The sequence below is a fragment of the Psammomys obesus genome, unplaced genomic scaffold, assembly GCF_907164565.1.
Source record: "Psammomys obesus unplaced genomic scaffold, mPsaObe1.curated_primary_1811, whole genome shotgun sequence".
Taxonomy (NCBI): domain Eukaryota; kingdom Metazoa; phylum Chordata; class Mammalia; order Rodentia; family Muridae; genus Psammomys; species Psammomys obesus.
The window spans coordinates 50613119-50630255 of NW_026585644.1; the positions used below are offsets into that span (position 1 = coordinate 50613119).

Here is a 17137-nt window from a genome sequence, read left to right on the forward strand (position 1 = left end):
AGCATGTGTGTGTGTGTGTGTGTGTGTGTGTGTGTGTGTGTGTGTGTGTTTTGTTTGTTTGTTTGTTTTTTAAATGCTGCCCCCAAAGTCATGGTAACAGCTGGGCAGAAACCTACTTCTGGTTTCCCATGGGAACTCTGTTCCCCTCTTGCACAAAAGCTCGATGGACCTTAAGAGCATGCCCTTACTGTCTGCAGGTCGAGGGGCAGGTCATCTTGAGGACTTGCCCTATCTTATGTTTCATTTTCCCTGATAACACCCAGCTCTGGAAATCCACCCCTCCCTCCCACTAGACACACCCAAAGGCCTGTCCTCTTAGAGGGCAAGTTCTAGAGTAGACACAGGAAGCAGTTTCTATGCCAGCCCAGAGCAGTCTCCCCAGGGTATTGCTTGCTCTACAAAGGTGGATTTATAGAGTTCTGTGTTCAAGGATCTTGGTCTAGAAATGGCATGCCCTGTCGAAAGGAGTGATGAGCCAGCTGTCGCTGCCAGGACCTGGTGTGTGCCAGGGAAACGGAGGTGGTCGGCTATAGAAAAGCAGCCTTCCGAGCTGGGAGCTGCCAGCAGGCTGACACAAGAACAGCACAGTGACCAGACTGAGCCTTGAAGATGGGAGGTTGTAGGGCGTGCCCGCCTCACTACCCCCAAACATGGCTCCTATGCAGGGTGGATTCCCCAGTCCTTGAACGTGCCCTGCGAGGCTCCCTCTGCCTCAGGAGATGCCGCCCCCACAGAGCGCCTGGCCTGATTTCTTCCTCCTACCAGATTGCAGTACACCTGTGCAGATATGTCCTGCAGCCCCCTCCTGAATCTGTTCTTCACCTCCTCATTCCCTCCCCACCACTGCCTGGAGCTAAGAGCTGCTGGAGGTGGAGGAGGAGGGGGAGGAGGGGGAGGTACATTACTAGGGATGAGGCACAGGCTATGTTCCCACATGGCTGTGTGGGTGGGTTTCACTGGGAGGGAGAGGGATTTCTTGGCACTTTCCCTTCCTTGACTGTTTGCAGTTCCTGGCTAGGTTTACAGGTTGGCTAATTGATCTTTCTGAGGATTTCCTGCCATTCCTGGTACCCTCTCCCAGGCATCCTCTCCAGGGCCATCTGTGTTTCTTGAGGAGGAACACAGATCACTGTTCTGGCTGAAAGGACAGCTGTATAGGTCCATGGCTGCCAGATTCTCTTCCTGCCTCAGATGCCTCTAAGGTGTTAGTTCTTTGGGACTAGGGGACACATTTCAGCCTAGGACCCCCAAGGAGTGGAGTTTCTGTCTCCCCACCCACTGGTCCATGGGAGCTTCAGCCCCCTGCCTGCAGGAGGGAGGGGCCTTTGAGCAGAAGGAGGCAGTGAAGAGGCCTGTGGACAGGATGAGACCTTGGGTCTGGTGGGATACTAAAGTTTCGGGGTCGGCAGCTCCTCTGTTCTACCTGTCAGGCCAGTCCTTGATTGACAGCCTCTGGGGAGCAGAGCAGGCTCAGACAGGGATGGTGAAGGAGAGGGGTCAGAGGAGGATGCTGGGAGTCATCAGCAGGAGTGTGGGGCCAGATCTCAGCTTTGCCAATCGCAGCCTGGGGAGTGTATGAGAGTCATTTCAGACCCCAGAATGTCCCTGTCCTGCTGCTGCTCAGAGGGCCCAACACTACTGTGATTGGTTCGCTCCTCCTGGAAGGCAGAATATGAACATTAATGAGAGAAACTTAAGTAATATCATGCTTGAAGCAAAGCAGGGGTGCTGAGTTGTCAACATTGATGCATTCAGGTGAAAGGCATGTGGCCAGAGTACTGTCCTTGCAACTTCTTTGTAGGTTTGAACTCTTGCAGCGTTCCGAAATGAATGCTAGCACCTTGAGCCTTAGGATGACCTTCCCTCCTCCTGGACCAAGAGTTTCTTTTTCTTTGGAGAAAGCTTTGTGGGGATAGGAGAGGCCGTTTCTGAGAGTGTGGTCAGACACCTGGCTTGTGGGTAGCAGTGAAATGTGACCGTGAGTGGGTTTGCAAGATGGGCCTGCTGAGGCTAGGTACTTATTTTCTATCCCCACCATCTCTCCGAAACCACATTTTACCCACAGGCAACTCGGGACGTGGTACTGAGTAGGGCACCGGAGCAGGCAGAGGACCGGAAAGTGAGCTTGCAGAATGCTTCGGCCATCTATGACCTCCTGAGCATAACACTGGGCAGGCGGGGCCAGTACGTCATGCTTTCTGAGGTAGGCTCAGCCACTCAGCCGACCCCACTTCCTGGGATTTTGGCAGTTCATGAAGGAAACCACATGACGTGACCGTTGGTTCTTCATCACTTGCCATTTTCTGCTCAGGCTGGCCTGGCCCTTTCTAGCCCTGTGACCTTAACCTCATTCACAGATTCAGAGTCTGTGCAATGGGGGCAATTAGAGATCTTACCTTAGGGTGGTTAGGAGGAGTAAGTAAAGTAGGCACATGTAACAAACTGAGAGCCCCACCACGTCCCACGATGATAAGCACTAGTTGTTATTTTTATTTCACAAACCTTATTTCATTTGCAAGTCAAGGTAGCCCCGTGAAATCATTCACGTATTAAGGAGCAGGGAGCAGAGGACCACAGAGGGTGAGACAGCATTACAGTGGGTGCCGTGGCAGGGGCACGAGCTTCCTGCTGCTTTCTGAAGGCAGTGACTTAGGTTACACTGTAAGGGACTGGGATGGCTGGGGAGGGTTCTGGTGGGGCAGTGCTGACTACTTCTTCCTCCGCAGTGCCTAGAGCGAGCCATGAAGTATGCATTTGGAGAATTTCACCTTTGGTACCAAGTGGCCCTCTCCATGGTGGCTTGTGGGAAGGTAAGGCCCAGGGCTGTGGAGGCTCTGGTCCCTCCTGGAGGTGAAGAGCAGGAGTCTCTGTGAGTTAGGTGCTGGAGAAGTTTGGTGTTGGTTGGGATGGCTCTGGGATGACCAGGGAAGGCCCTATAGTCATGTGCTAGTGGCGGTGAGTGTGCTCACATGCAGGTGTGAGTTTGGGTGCTTCTTTCTTCCTGTGGTCCACCACAATAGTATTGCAGCACTTCTGCCGGTGTGGCTCTAGGAGAGGGGAACACTGGTCCTGCCCCAAATAGTTCTGGGTTGGGAACGTGCCAACTCACAGGGGAGTCTGGAGGGGAAACTATGTGATGGGTGCACCCCACCTGGGTGGGGACAACAGAAGAGGCTGCCTAGAGCATGCAGCCCCAGGGTAGGCTTTCAGCCTCCATCTGCCCAGCCCCTTCTCCTGCACCCCTGATTTTCCCTCAGATCAGAACTACACTTATGTAAGTGTCTATTTTAAGCTGCGACATGAAAGGAAAACCTTTCCGGAGCTGGGGGCTGAGGGAGATGGGGCTAAGGATGCTATGAATGCAGGAAATAAGGTGGCATGAGCTTGCAGATGGTTCCAAGAGCTGTAAATACCCAGGGCCCTTTCATGGGGCTGAGGGAATCCCTCGCCCCCTGGCCCATCTGTGCCACATTCCATTTCTAGCCCCACAGCCGTCTCTGAGGAGGGCCCTCCCAGTGTACCAGTGCCGCCTCCGCAGATGGAGGGGTGCCAGCCAGCTCTAGGTCTGTGCAGTAAGACAGGCCAGGGCCTGGCAGGGAGGGGGAGGAGGACCAGGTGCCGCGTTCTTGTCAGACTGTTGGCAGGGAGAGGCTGCAGAGCACAGCCAAAGTTGACAGGGAGTCTCTTTGGGTATCTTTTGCTGGGCATCTGTCTTCTCAGTCCTTCTCCATCGCATGGCCATCTCCCAGAGCATCTTTGAAGTCACAGCAAAACCTGCTGGCTCTGCTCTGCAGGGTGCTGTCAAAGCTCAAGGAGAATTCAGAATTCAGACAGGGCTGGCCCTGCAGGATTAGAGGAGATTCTCCTAAGGAGCAGGTAGTGGGGAAAATTTGACTAAGGGGAGGGGCCCAAAAGAATAAGCAGAAGAAGCTGTGGAGCATGTGAAGGCAGGAGTAGGTAGTAACTGTAGGCTGGGGAGCTGTGGCTGGAACTTGTGTGGATCCGATGCATACAGGAGCATCAAGCAGCTTCTTCCTGCCCCCCCCCAAACAGGAAACATCTTTAGCCTTAGAATAGCAGAGATGAAGAAAGGCCTAGAACAGTGCACTGTTCTGTGGGTTATGGATTTTTTTTTTTTAAGCTACCCCCTTAAAACAAAACAAAAACTATCCATGAAAATTAGCTTTAATTTGGAGGGAGTTCCTGGAGGCCCCGGCCTCAAAGAAAGGTACCACATTTGTGGGGTCTTTCACCTTCTCATGGGCAAGCTGGACCCAAAGAGGCCCAGGCCACCTGGCACCCTTCCAGCCTCTGAGAAGCCATTTCCTACTCTGGTTCCTTTATGATCCAGCAAGGTGGGCATAGGGACTTGGAGTGGTTAGTGAATTCTTTACATGTGAGTCTCCACAGGCTGCAGGCACTGGGCTCCACCCACTGACACACTCAGTGCACGGGGAGATTGTTCTAGAAGGCATTCTTCAACCCCTCGGGGAATACTGCATGCCAAAACCATTTGCCTGACTGTCCTAGCAGTCCTCAGAGGAGTTCGTGGCCAGAGTTTGCCTTTGCTCAGCCCAAGGTGGGAATCCAGGTTCTGTACCTTCCAGAAGGTACAGCTGGGCAGATATAAATATGCCTGGTGCTTTACCCCACAGGAATAACGGATGAGTTCTGTGGCATGATTTAGGTCGTTCCCTCTCTTGGTCTCCACACGGCAGTTGCATTGGCTGCGTTGCTAGGTAACCAGCTTGACAGGGGGATAAAAAGAAGCCGGCTGCTCCTACTGCTGGGTCCTCAGATGGCTCCTTAAATAGCAGTGTTTTTTGGTCTGCGTGGGAGTCGGGTGGGAAGGAGTGGGTGGACTGTAGAGGGTCAGGACTAGAGAATCCTGTGTTTTTAGGATGCAAAGGTCAGCAGCCCAACGGGAAGCCGAGGGGAAGCCTGAGACTTGCTGGGGTTTGTGGCTCGAGGGACAGTAGTGAGGGACTTAGTGTGGCATTCCCAGGAGAGGGTCTCTGAGGAGGTGGGCCCTGGCAGCTTTCACACAGCCTTCCTTGCTGCACTCCTGTTAGGCCTGCGGCCTGCCATTTTCTGTCCTTTGCTTTGTGCTTGTCCTACCCTCCTGTGTCTGTAGAGAGCTAGTGGATGTTGGCATTTGTCTTCTCTGCTGCCCCGCTGCCTGTGATCTCTTTAGAGGTCTCATCTCTCCTCTTATCTGACTCCACTATCCCAGCCCGGTACTGAGCCCAGAAGAGGCCCTGAATGAAGATACCTGTAGTTAGTATCATGGTCTGTTTTCTGTTACTTATAATAAAACAAATGAGGCTGAAGAATTTATGGTGAAAAGAAGCATATTTGTCTCATAGTTTTGGAGCTCAAGGAGAAGGTGCCAGCATTGGCCACCTCAAGGTAGATAACATGACGAAATTGTATACAAGTGGGAGAAATTGTATAGCAAAAGCCAGACAGGAAGGTGCAAGCCTCGTTCATTGCATGCAAGAACTATGAAAATATCCAGTCCATTTAGGGCACACACAATGACCATAAACTATCTCCCACGAGACCCATCTCTTCATGGTTCTACTCCTCAGGGCTAACCAGTCCAAGGATGAAGCCGCCAGCACATTCATTCTTGGAGAACACACTGAAAATGTATGCAAAGCATAGGTTAGTCACAGCCCAAGGCAATCTGTAACACTGGGTGGAAGAACGTTCTTCCATAGATGGTGGGGAACAGAGAGGTAAAGGGAGTCAGGATGCACACATTCCAGGCATTGCGTACTGCAGGCAGAGGAGCCTGCCAGGACCCTCCTCTCCTTAGTGGCACCCCCAGAGTTGCTAAGTTCAAGTTAGGAGCTCAGCCCACAGTAGGACCCAGAGCATGGTAATTGTCTACTTACACACATGTACCTGAAGGTCACAGGTGCTTAGGAGCCTACATACCAAGAGAGTTACTGTTGAGTTTCCCTCAGAAAATGTTGGCTTCAGAAGGCAGAAGGTTCCAGACTGGACGGACACACACACATGCACACCCTCTCTCTCTTCAGGAAACCAGCTTTCCCTGGCCAAGGTCATCGCCACAGAGGCCACATAGGGTAGTGTTTAAGAGACCCAGAATATGTTTAAACCCTTTCTTGGTCACTTACTGGCTATGTGGCTTTGAACAAGCTGCTGGACTGCTCAGCTGTTTTCCTAGTTGTAATGGTGCCTGTCTGGTAGGAATGTTGTAAAAATCCAACACACTCATAGAGAAGTCAGCAAACTTTCTGTAAAGGGCCAGGCAGTAGTCAGTTTCAACTGACTATTCCTAGCCAGTCTGTCTCAGCCATTCTACTTTAATGTGGCATCATGCAGCAGCTACAGGCAGTTATATAAACGAATAGGCATGACTGAGTTCCAATTAGACCATATTTATAAAACTGGACAGTGGGCTCGATTCAGCTGGTAGGGTCTTTAGGCAGCCCCTGACTTAGAAAAAGATCTGGAGCACTATCTGTCATTCGTAAGTGGAATGGGTGTCTGGGCCTGGATGCACTTCCCTTCTGACCCTCTCCACCTCTCTCCTCAGCAAATCCTGGTTGAGTCCTGTGGGGCCTCAGCTTCTTGTCTGGAGGTTCTCTCTGAGCCTCCCACTGTCTCACCTTCTAGCCTTTGTCCATCTGTCCACTCCTGTTACCTCTCTTCTCGGAGTGCAGGTCTAGAGCCCCTGGCTGTTTCTTTGATCTGCATGGTTCTCATCTGAGTCTTTTTTGTCTGTTATCATGTAAGCTGTTGTCACTCACTCCTGGAGAGGAGGACTCTCCTGCTGTGAATATCACTTGGACTCCTCCCAGCGCTCTCTTCCTGATTGTTAGAAGGAAAGGGATACAGAGCGAGGACTGTTGGGAGAACTACCCCTGAGGCACTGAAGACTATGGAGACAGGGGTGGCCAGTGACTGTGCTCCCTATTCTTTCTTCTGCAGTCAGCCTACGCTGTGTCGCTGCTGCGCGAGTGCATGAAATTGCAGCCCTCGGACCCCACGGTGCCCCTGATGGCTGCCAAGGTCTGCATTGGGTCCCTGCACTGGGTGAGTGACCTGTGGGGGTAGGGCAGGCAGAGCCCAGATTCAATAACCAGCAGGTGAGAATAAGGTGGGGGGTGTGCAATGAAGAAAGATGCCACCATTGTGTAGGAACAGGAGGACCCACTAACCTCGATCTTGACAACATGGACCCAGTTAGGATGCTGTCTGGTTGTGGTTCAACTTTTGAATGTGATCTCCAGAGAGTCAAACAGATGGGAAGTAGTGGGGGTGATAAGCAAGACCTCAGAGTTAGACCAGCCCATTAGAATGGAGGCTTCAGATGACTTCATAGTAAAGAGAGAACGGGAGAGGTCAAAGTTAACCCTAGCCTGACACAAAATAGAGGTCACCTCCTTGCAGCCCTTCTTTGTTCTTATTGCAGCCCATCTTCTTACCTGGGTCCTGCGGCCAGCTCCCCACTCTCTGCTGGGGCAGCTGTTAGGAGAATATAGCTCAAAGGGTACTTCTCCTCAGCTGAAGGCCTTTACTGGGGGCTCGTGGAGGTCTCCCCAAAAGGTCAGCAGCTTGAAGCAATGAGAACACAGGGCCTGGAACCCTGAGTCCCATGCCTTTGATGGGATCAGACCCAGGCACTGGACCCTGAGAGTACTACACTAATCCTTGCTCTAACTGCTAACTATATCCTGATAACCGTCACTTTTCTTGGTCCCAGTGAGCTTCCCGATGTCAGGGAGAGTCCTTTTTCTACACCCTGAGTGACAGAACAGGGCCTCATCCCTCTCACTTGTCATCTTGTACCCCACATATCCTCTCCAGCAGGCTAAGTAGCCCCCATTCCTTCCTCTGCATTCTAGATCCAAAGTAGCTCTCACTTTGTTGTAGGTGGCATGCAGCTGCAGTCTGCAGAGTCCCAGGCCACACTCTTGCAGCAAAGGCTGCTGGGAGCTGAAGGTGCAGAGGGCTGAGTTCCCAGCCCGCAGCCCCCAGCTCAGACTCCTTCTTCAGGGCTTCTGAGAGGGAACCTTGGGCTGATCCCTTAGATGATACCCAAAATACCCGTTCTCTGGGAGCAGGGCTGGGGAGGGCATGTGTGCTACCCTGAGCTGCCAGCTCCAAGGAGCTGTGAGTCCACCCAGCCAATGGTGCCCTTGCCAGGAAGCCCTAAATTTAGGTCTTCCCACCATGAAGAAGCTGTTTCCCTCCGCAGCATAATTACAGTGATTATGTGCATTCAGATTACATGGTAATAAAATTAGGATCAAATCAGTCCAAATTGAAATCAGATGAGTTAGGAGCAAAGTAATCAATGACAACATAAATAGAAAAGCCCAAAAGGAAGCTTAAACATGGAGACTTGTCATCAGAAAAACGGGAGAAGGGCAAGCTGTTACCAGGAACTGAAAACATTTGAATGTTGGCTGGTCAGAGTTTGGCAGGGAAGTGAGAATCAGGTGAGCAGGGCTCTTTAGGTGAGTAGGGATGAGGGTGGCTTCCAGTGGCTGTGGGCAGCCTTCCTGACTTGGATGCTTCCATGGCTCTCTCTCCTCCCCCACCTACACTCCATTCCTTTCTTTCCTTCCTTCCTTCCTTCCTTCCTTCTTCCTTCCTTTCTTTCTTTTTCTTTCTTTCTCTTTTGTGTTTGTTTATTTGTTGGTTTCTTTGTGTAGCCTTGTAGCGTTGGATGTCCTGGACTTGCTTTGTAGACCAGGCTGACCTTGAACTCACAGAGATCCAGGTGCCTCTGCCTCCCAGCATGCAAGCATGCACCACCCACCACCCAGTTCCCACTCCATTTCTTTAAGTTATTTTTCCTTTGTTTTTATTCTGTGTGACTGTGTTCCCTGCAAGCATGTCTGTGTACTGTGTGTGCAATGCCCACAAAGGCCAGAAAAGGGCGTCAGATTCTCTGGGATGGGAGTTACCATAAGGTGAAACACCATATAGGTTCTGGGAATCGAACCCAGATCCTCCTGAAGAGCAGGTAGTGCTCTAACTGGCAAGCTATCAGCTCCACCTTGGATGTGGCTTGAACTGTAGTGTGAGCCTCTGTGCTTCTCCAGGGTAGAACCATGTCTTTTCCTGAGGCCAGTGACGGGTACTGGTGAGAGCCTGTGCCCTGCTCTTCAGGACTCCACCTCTTCTGCCTGCTTCTGACCAAGAACCCCCTCCACTTTCTCTGGCCATAGGTAGGTTTGGGGAGCAGATAGAAAAGATGTAGATAGTTTCTTGGCTCCCTCGAAACACACATATTTTAAATTGATTTACTTTTAAAAGTGGGAACCCCTTCAGGAGGCATAGAGGACGGGCATGCTTGTATACTGTATGCCACACAGACACGGAAAGGGTTGTGAAGTGGGGCGTAGGTGAGCTCGCTATGCAGAGGCCTGTAACGTGTCTCTCATGGGGTCTATTTCCCCTGAGGAAGCAGCACGGGTACCGGAAAGAGCATAGGCTGTGGAGAACAATAGGGTTCGAGTCTTCCAGTCCACCCTACTCACGAGCTTGTATGACTTTGAAGGAGTGACTGCCTCTGTGTGCCTCAGTTTCCTCATTTATAATCTGGGAGCTAGCATGCGCACAGGGTGGCTGTGAGGTGGTGTTCTCTGTGTGGCACATTGCAGGGATGTGACAAATGGTTGCCATTATTTTTTTACAACACTTTCAAAATAATAAGTACTTAGAAAGGAAATGTCTTTGCTTTCATTTTTCAAGCCCAGGAAGATGGATTACTCACAGAGCAGGGAAGAATAGTAGCTCCCTTGTAACCATCTTGTAGAGGTTTGAAAGTGTCTGTTATTCCCTGAAGGAAAAAAAAAAAAAAAAAGCAGATTTCCCACAGAACAGTTCCAGACCCTATAGGAAGGGGCTCAAGAGAAACCTGCAGCGTCAGGAAGGGGCACTCTCCCGTCCCTGGGAAGAGAGGAAGGGGCTGGAGAATCAGGCCCGACCTCTTTGCAGGTGAATGAGGCTACCCAGAGATTGGAGGCAGCCCTGAGCCCAGCAACTGTGCCAGCTCAGCTCTGAGGCTGCTGTGCCGGAACCAAATTAGGAAGCCCTTGGAGACAGAAGAACTCGGGAAAGCACAGAGTGTTTCCTTACTTACGAAGAGCAAAACCAAACCATCGAAGGGTTACCCTGTACAGCATCAGAGGAGAAAACTGAGAAAGCCCAGAGGGTAGCCGTGAACCCCTCAGACCTGCCTGGGTTGGAGTCACAGTTCTACCACTTGCTGACTGGCTGACCGTGGGGTTGGGGTTCTCACACAAGGTCCCTGTGCCTCCTAAGCTCCTGCTGTGGCACTATGGCTGGCTGTCAGGCTTCAGGCTGCTTAGAATCACAGAGGCAGGGAGGACCTTCCCTAGGTGGCGATGGCCACCTGGCTGCTCCTGATGAGACAGTGTCATGGCAAGGGAGGGGGAAGAGACAACCCTGGGAACCCCTCAGCAGGTGGCAGAAACAGTAGCCTCCAGAATGATCACTGGTTGCTAGATTTGAGGCCATAAGAGGAAGTGTCTGGAGTCTAGACCTGGCATCCCCAGCAGGAGGAGGCTGCCAAGGGTACTTGGTAGAAATAGTGTTGGGCGGCTCGGAACCATCAGACTGAAACAGCGTTTTCAGAACATGGGTCAAGACTCAATGTGTTATGGAATAGAACACTTTAGAGAATAGGGTGGGAAATGCCGATTTATTGTCGCCTGTGCAAGGGGTGAGGGCGACAGTGGGAGGTCTTCGGTTGCATGTATCCTTGACCTCAGTTGGATTGAAGAGAGTGAGCCTGCACGGCGGACTGGGCAGGACTGTGGGGTGCCCATTTGTCCTGTGTAATCATTGCTTTTCTGGGATGAGCACCAGGCCCAGAGACAGAATGCAAGCAGCACTAGTGTCCTCCATTGGATCCCAAAGGTCCTTTGATGCCTTTTGCAACTTTTTCAGCAAGATGATGTGTGATTGATGTATGCATATGCACACATATGTGCAGAGTAACTGTGGCATATGTGTACATTAGATATAATCACTGCTATCAATCTTAGTTGATTAGTGGAGCACACAGAGCTTCACCATGTGGTTGCATCAGTCCTCCCGGCAGCACCCTGAGGGAGACACTGTTGTGCCCAGCGTACAGAAGCGGGAACTGAGGCCCGCAAGATAACCTCAGAGCACGAGAGCCCAGGCCATGTGCTGCACTGCGTCCTCATCACCGCACTGCCCCTCTGCGAAGACAGCTGACTTGAGAGTCAGGAGCTAGTTCTGAGCCTGGCGGGGGTCCTAACACTTTTGAGCCAGGGTGGCAGAGCCAAGTTCTAAAGCTTTTGGATTGCCACACCTGCTCTAGACGGAGACAGAGGTGCCTAATAAAAACGGTTTGTTTTTATTTAGTTTTCATTTTTGCTGTAATGGCATTCTCCCCATTTGCTAGCTAAAGTACCCATGTCTATTAATGCCATGTGTAATTATTGTACATTAATGAACTTAGGATTAATACTATTTTTCCTTCATGATTAAGGCCATGAATTCACATGCAGAAAGCCTGCTCTGTGGGTGGCATCAGAACTCAAAATAGTGTTAGCCCTGTAGGCACGTGGTGTGTTCATGGATTTTCTTGGTTTTTGAGCAGTGGGTACTCAGCTCCTTCAGGTTATAGGAGTTCTGTTTGTTTTCTTTTCTGCCCATGCCTCCTCATAGCTGTGTCCACTAGGGATTCCTCCCATTCACTGATCCATGGCTATTAGCCTATGTCTTGGGCAATTCCACCACAACCCAGGGAGAGGGACCTTACCAGTTGCGCACTCCCTAGCTGTGGCCAGCAGTCAAATTTACCTACTCGTGCTGGGGAAACCACATCAAGTTGGGATGTGAGCAGGGTTGGGCATGGCTGGAAGCCAATGTGAGTGTGAATCTCACTGCTGGACTACCTGTGGCTGGGGGGAATACCTGGGATTGGGGCATGGATGTCTGTCTTGTGGTGTGGAAGTAATGTGTGAGTGGGAGGATGATGCTGAACTCAGGAAGCAGCCCTAGGTTCCTTGGGAGCCAGTATTCTGGGTGATATGTATGGCTGTGCTCTGTACCTAATAGGTCAGAGGTACCTAGGGGAGAGTTGGTGGAGACACATGAGAGTGGGCACAGTCTTAGCCCCAGCTGTACACCCCAGCCAGCCTCAGAACTATGGGTGCCACAAAGTATCCATAAATTCCTCCTCATGTGCCTTCTCCTGTGTCCCATGTTGTGTGTGACTATGTGTGTCCACATGGCTGTGCCAGTTGGGCCTTTTCCAACTAGACTGGTCCCCCTGCTCCCAGGACAAAAACAGCCCAAGGCCTTTTTCCCTTGAATGTTTAAGCTCCCTGGCTTCCTGCTGAGGAAGGGAGGGAGCAAGCTCTAGACTAGCCTGTGTGGCAGCCTGCCTACTCTGCAGGGTTGGCCATGGTCAACAGATAAATGTTCCCAAGGCCCAGCACCAACCCTGGCTCCCCTCTGTCTGCTGAGCAGGCCCTACAGAGACCACGTGGGGAGGGAGCCACACATACTGGCCTGTTTTGAGTTCATGCTCTCAGCACAGCAGGCTTTGGGGACACTTCTCCCAGACAGGGCAAGTGTCTCTCTGGAAGATCGGCACTTGTGACCTTGAGCACACTGGCTCCTTGGAGGGGAACAGGTCCAGGGAGGCACTTCCTGGTAGAGCAAACAGCTGCCTCTTCTGCTCTGGATAAGTTGCATTGCCTACAGTTCCAGTTCGAAGAACTGTTCCGTTTGTGCCTACAGCTGACAGTGTCTCACGTTGTGTTGCCTTTCCTACCTGGGACAGCAAAGCCCACCCAGTGACCACTACCTCTGTTCTCTGCAGCTGGAAGAGGCGGAACACTTTGCCATGGTGGTAATTGGCCTTGGAGAGGAAGCAGGAGAGTTCCTGCCTAAAGGCTACCTGGCCCTGGGTCTCACCTATAGCCTGCAGGCCACCGATGGTGAGTGCCAAGGCCCAGAGCAGTCTGCCTGTGCATGTTGCCTCAGGTTTCCCGGCTGCTTCCCAGGCATCTCATTCCACTAGTGATCTATCCTCACCCCCACAGGCGTGAGCACTCCTCTGGGATGTGTGCATGCATATACACTACACACACACACACACACACACACACACACACACACACACACACACATGTCCCTTAGTTCCAAGAGGTTCCACTCTTGCTCAGACAACCACCAGTGTGCCCTTCCTCCTCATGGACCCCAGCTCTGTCACCATGTAGGTCCTGCCCAGCCTGTCTGCACTGTTTCCTGTGTGCAGTGCCATCAGCCCTCCACTGCCCCAGTGGCTTCCTTCTGCTCCTGCCAGTCCTGCCTTTACGCTCAGCTCTGCAGCAATCCTCTAGGGTCTTTGAAATCCTCAAGCTTGACAGTCCCAAATACCTACAGGAGTTTCATATGGTTCTCATCCTTCTTGTCCCAGGCCTCGTGTTTTGTTCCCAAGCTATTCTTGTTTAGCCCTGTGCCTTTGAGCAGACTGACTCCTTATCTTGTGTCCTTGAAGTCTGGAAGGGAGGGAGTGATGAAGCCCACTTGGGCTTCAACCATGGCTCCTAGTACCAGCCCCTGTGTGTAGCCACAAGGGACCCATGAAGCCATATGGGGCCGTCTGGTACTGGCTGTCTTCTGCCCCTCACACCCTAAGTCATGGGAGCTTCAGGTACTGTCATCCTTGCTTGAGCTGAGGTGGTCACCACTCCCTTAGTTCTAGTCTGCTTCTGCCACAGTAGTCTTCTGTGCCTCGTGCCCTGTCACTGGAGCCTGAGGTTTGCAAACAGGGCTCTGATGGGCTGGCTCCTTCCTGCAGAGTTCCTGTGCCTTGGGGATGGGCCAGGGAGAGATTTGTACTTCTCTAGTGACCCCTCCATTGATCGTGTCTCCTGCAGCCACGCTGAAGTCCAAGCAAGATGAACTTCACCGCAAGGCACTGGAGACCCTTGAGCGGTAAGGACACCCCCTACCCAGCCTTTTGCTTCTTCGCACACAGAGTGATAAAATGGAGGGTTCCACAGTGAAGTTTCACACTCTGAAACAGATGTTTCTGTCTCCCTCTATGGCTAAGGAAACCAAACTGCCAAGAGGTCACCCAGCAGGCAGGGGTGAGTTGCTGTGGTCAGGTGACTTGGCCCTCAGAGCTGACCCAAGCTCTGAGCTGGGTTACCTCAGCTTCCAGGCCCAACCCTTGCTCCTAGGCTCTCAGGCTTCCTCTGGTGTTGTGAAACTTGACTGAGGATAGGAAAAACAGTCAATTCGGCAGCAATTCTCAACCTGTGGGTCACCATCCCTTTGGTGGTCACAAATCGGATGTTCTGAATCCTAGATATTTTCATTATGATTCCAAACAGTGGCAAATTACAGTTATAAAGTAACATTGAAATAATTTTATGGTTGGGGGTCACCGAAACATGAGGAACTGTCTTAAAAGATCACAGCCTTAAGAAGGTTGAGGACCATGATGTCTTTCTAGCCCCTGCCTGACCACATCAGAGCTGCAGGAACCTGCCAGCCACAACCTCACAGAGATTTCCTGGAGTCCGGGAGCAAAGAAGGCAATAAAGCTCCTTCCTCAGGTCCTACCTTGCTCAGACCCAGCCCACCTGGGCCTGCCTCCCTGGCCTGATTTATGTGTTGCTCTAAGCCCCAATCCCCCACACTGAGGTGACAGGGCTGTTACTGGGGAAGACCTGGCTAGGAGTCCTTGTACCACTTTGATTGGAGCATGTGACACATCGGCCTCCCTCAGGGTTAGGTGGTTCCCCAACCGAAAAACAGAATATTTCAGCCCTGAATAACACGTGAGACTTCCCCACCTCTCCACACCAGCGTTGTACTCCCAAGACTTCTGGCCCTGCATCCTCCTCAGGGCAGTGGCCAGTGCACATGTCCATTAGAAGGAAAGCTATAGTCAGGCCGACAGGCGCTCGCTCATAGCGAACCAGCCAGGCTCCGTTCGCAGATGCTCTTCCCCCATCCCTGGCCTACCCTTCCTGTGAGGTCTGTCACCTTAGAGATGCCCTACCTCAGCTTGTGCCAGCTCTCCTTGAGCCACTGTCCTCCACCATGAGCTGCTTGTGGACCTGTCTGAACCACTGTGTCGTCTGAGAGGGGCTGGCAGGATCTCCCACCACATTGCCCACAGCACCCAGCACAAGGCTGCCATGCTTCAATTGACAGTAACTGACTTTGACTCCCTCTCCCCTGCAGAGCCCAGGAACTGGCACCCGATGACCCTCAGATTATCTTCTATGTCTCCCTGCAGCTGGCGCTTGTCCGACAGGTGTGTTGTCACAGTTCCTAGTCCTCAGATTTGCGGGGCTTCTCAGCTCCTCCGTGCGACTGTCTGTCCCTCAGTGATCCTTAATGTGAGCATCTATGTGTGAGGGGTCTTGTGAGGATTTGGCCGATGTGGGTACATCTCACCCCACTTACGGAGGCACACAGGAAAGGGTTATTCTATTCTGTACCCTGTCTTTTCTTAAAATATTGTGGTCTCCTGAGAAATGGATGTGACCCCAACATCATTTGTTGTCCCCCGATCCCCAACGTGGAGAAAGTGTGATTGGCACATGGGGCTATTTCTGGATGGCCTTCCGTGTGACTCAAAGCTTTCTCCTGACCCTGAAGGCACTATTGCAGGCCCTGGCCCTAAGGGTTCAGTAGGATCCTTCTATCCACTAACCACCTTTGCCCTAACAAGATCAGTACCAGAAACAACCACCCAGAGCTCTTCAGGTAGACGCACCCTTTCTCCTAGTCATCCATGAGCTCAGTGTCAGGGGACCCCAAATGCCTTTCAGAGTCTCTTTTGACCTCCTGCACCCTCCAGCTCTTAGGCTGGTACTCTGGGCATCTCTGGTGGCCTTGACCCAGTGCACGCTGACTCTGACACACCCTGACCCCTTGGGGACTGTGGGTGGCCTGAGGCCCTGGTGCAGATCTCCTTTCTTGCCACTGGGAAGCATGCTAAACTCCAAGCTGCCTGGGAGAAGCCGCATAGGCCCTGTCTGCGGCTCCAGGCATGGTGGTACAACCTGCAATCCTGGCGCTTAGAAGGCTAGGGCAGAACTCTTAAGATTGAGGCCAGCCTAGGCTGCAGAGTAAGTTCCAGGCCAGCCTGGGATACACTGCCAAACACCGTCTCAAGAAACAAGGAAAAAGAGGTGCACATTCATTCATACATAGGCAAATGAGGGTAGCCCTGGTAGTGGCTGCTGCTTCATCTCCGTGTAAACATCCCAGGAGGGACATGACCTCACTCCACGTCTGAGAAGCCAAGGCCCTCCTGAACTTAGTACCTAGGAATTGGTGGAGCCAGGGGTTTTTGATCCAAAGTCCACTCTGCCCAAGCTAAGAAGCCCCTGGCCATTTGGAGATAGCACCCTTGATTCCTGTCAGGAGGCTGGTCTCATTGTCACACCCGACCTTTGAGCTGCTCCGCCAGCTCTTTCCTCTGACCCCAACGCCCTGGGCTCTGCTTCTACCTTCCTCACCTTCCCCTGGGGCCCACATTTTCTTGCTTTCTCACTGAATGGTAGATCTCACCATTGGAAGCTCTTCCTTCTTGCTTTACACCCGGACTCTAAGCCAGGCGGTGCCTGTCCAGCCTAACTTGTCACCCTAAATCCCCCATCTCTGTCTCCATCTCCATCCTGCTATCTCACTGTTTTCTACCCAGTGGCCCTGCTGTCTGTTCCTTCTCTCCCTTCCTCTCATTCCTCCTCCTCCCCTGTGACTCATTCATCACTCAGCCACTTCCATCATATCCCAGATCCTGACTCCCAGGTCCTGCCCTAGGCCCTACTCACTCTGCCTCTCCTCTAGGAACATCACTCAGCTTCTGGAAAGTTACCTGGACAGCTCTATTTTTAACCTTCTGTAAAGGAACCTGGTGCTTTTCTTGCCAATTATGTTAATGATAAACCTTCTGTGGTGCATTTTTTAATCTGTTCAATTATTCACCCATCTTTGGTAAAGAGTGCCCATCTTCCCAAAACAATGCTTACCAGGCCAGTGGAGTCTGGTGCTCAGTTCCCTTGGGACACCAGGTCTCAAGTCTCAGAAGGCTGAGGACCTTGAGTATACTGTTAAG

At 51.9% G+C, this 17137-nt stretch overlaps 1 protein-coding gene across 3 annotated transcripts in view; it reads left to right on the forward strand.

The window, feature by feature from the left end:
* Ttc7a (tetratricopeptide repeat domain 7A) overlaps window positions 1-17137 on the forward strand; it is a 102070-nt gene that overhangs the window by 48339 nt on the left and 36594 nt on the right. For all 3 annotated transcript variants that reach the window (XM_055619378.1, XM_055619384.1, XM_055619391.1), the window contains 6 exons: window positions 2066-2203; window positions 2727-2810; window positions 6964-7068; window positions 12872-12989; window positions 13935-13992; window positions 15253-15325. In XM_055619378.1, coding sequence (XP_055475353.1) covers window positions 2066-2203; window positions 2727-2810; window positions 6964-7068; window positions 12872-12989; window positions 13935-13992; window positions 15253-15325 — 576 coding nt within the window. The remainder of the gene's footprint in view (window positions 1-2065; window positions 2204-2726; window positions 2811-6963; window positions 7069-12871; window positions 12990-13934; window positions 13993-15252; window positions 15326-17137) is intronic.